Source organism: Echinops telfairi, unplaced genomic scaffold, assembly GCF_000313985.2.
Source record: "Echinops telfairi isolate 266 unplaced genomic scaffold, ASM31398v2 ScPeMD7_655;HRSCAF=1070, whole genome shotgun sequence".
Taxonomy (NCBI): domain Eukaryota; kingdom Metazoa; phylum Chordata; class Mammalia; order Afrosoricida; family Tenrecidae; genus Echinops; species Echinops telfairi.
The window spans coordinates 24,383,454-24,384,851 of record NW_022104553.1 but is presented as its reverse complement, the minus strand read 5'-3'; the positions used below and the strand labels follow the sequence as shown (position 1 = coordinate 24,384,851).

The following is a 1,398-nucleotide window of genomic DNA, read 5'->3' as shown; positions in this document are numbered from 1 at the left end:
GAAGCAGGAAGTAGGCGGTGCGGGGGGCTGCGGCTAGAAGGGCGTCAGTGACTGAATGCAGGCTGTGACCACTCCCAGGGAAGGTGAAGGAGATGAGCTACGACCCGCAGGCCAAGCTGCAGCGGCTGCAGGAGTTCTGGATCAGCCAGGCCAGCGCAGAGCAGCGCAAGGGCCGCGCCGGCCGCACGGGGCCCGGCGTCTGCTTCCGACTCTATGCCGAATCAGACTACGACGCCTTTGCCCCGTACCCCGTCCCCGAGATCCGCAGGGTAGCCCTGGACGCGTTGGTGCTGCAGGTGAGAGGGAGAAGGGCTGTCTGCCAGTGCCAGCCAGGCCCAGGGTTACTGGGTGGCCACAGCAGGGGAGGCCACGCCATGCCCCTGGTGGGGGTGGGTGGTTATCAGGGAAAAGTGGGGCTGAGTTCCCCTCCAAAGTCAGCCTCCTTGTGGAGGGGAGAATTGTTCCCCAGAGCCACAGGGGAGAAGGCTGTCACCCAACCAGAATGTGGTCAGCACCCCAACAAGCAGTAGCCTCCAAATTCAGGTTTCCCAATGTCGTTCATGTCCTGACCCCCTCGTATCCCACCTAGTACCCTCATCTAGCACCTGGTTTTGTAAAAGTAACGTGCGAGTTAAAGTGTTTTTGCCAACCACAGGTACCCCCATCCCAAACCACACCATACTTTGTGTGTGGGCTTGTTCTTCACCAACAAACCAACAAACATGTTACTACAGACCAGGTATAGTGGGTCGGTTGCACCTTGGGCTGCAAACCACAGGGTCAGCAGTTCGAAACTGCCAGCTGATCCTTGGGAGAAAGATGAGGCTTTCTACTCCCACCAAGAGTTAACAGTCTGGGAAACCCACAGGGGCAGCTCTGTCCTGTCATACGGGTCCTTCTCCATGGCAGTGAGTTTGGGAGTTTGGTGTATCCACGTGGTGAGACTGAGGCCAGATTAAGCGAGTCCCGGGCTGGGAGGTGGATTCGAACCGGGGTTCGCATAGCGAGTTGTGCGTTAGGCCACTAACCACAGGGTCAGCAGTTCAAAACCACCAGCCGCCCCATGGGAGAAAGATGAGGCTGTCTACTCCAGTGAAGAGTTCCAGTCTCAGAAACCCACAGGGGCAGTCCTGCCAGGTCCTATGGGGTGGCCGCGAGTCAGACTCGACTGGATGGCGGCAGCGAGTTTGGTTTTGGGACATCTTTCCAGAGAAGGACTCAAAACCCGCCCCGCCCTAATCCTGCCTCATTAAGACAGCACTGACACAACCTGTGGGAAACCAACCCTGAGGAAAGTAGGACGAGGACTCGCTTCCCGAACTGACCCCAGAGGGAGTCTGGAAAGCCGGTATTCCACGGTAGGGAAGCCTCCACTTTGTAAGTTAGAGGCAAAGTCCA

General features: G+C 57.8%; 1 protein-coding gene across 1 annotated transcript in view; it reads left to right on the top strand.

The window, feature by feature from the left end:
* The window catches only part of DHX34 (DExH-box helicase 34), a 27,519-nt gene that overhangs the window by 14,230 nt on the left and 11,891 nt on the right, over positions 1-1,398 (top strand). The window contains 1 exon segment of the mRNA XM_045292658.1: positions 79-296. Coding sequence (XP_045148593.1) covers positions 79-296 — 218 coding nt within the window.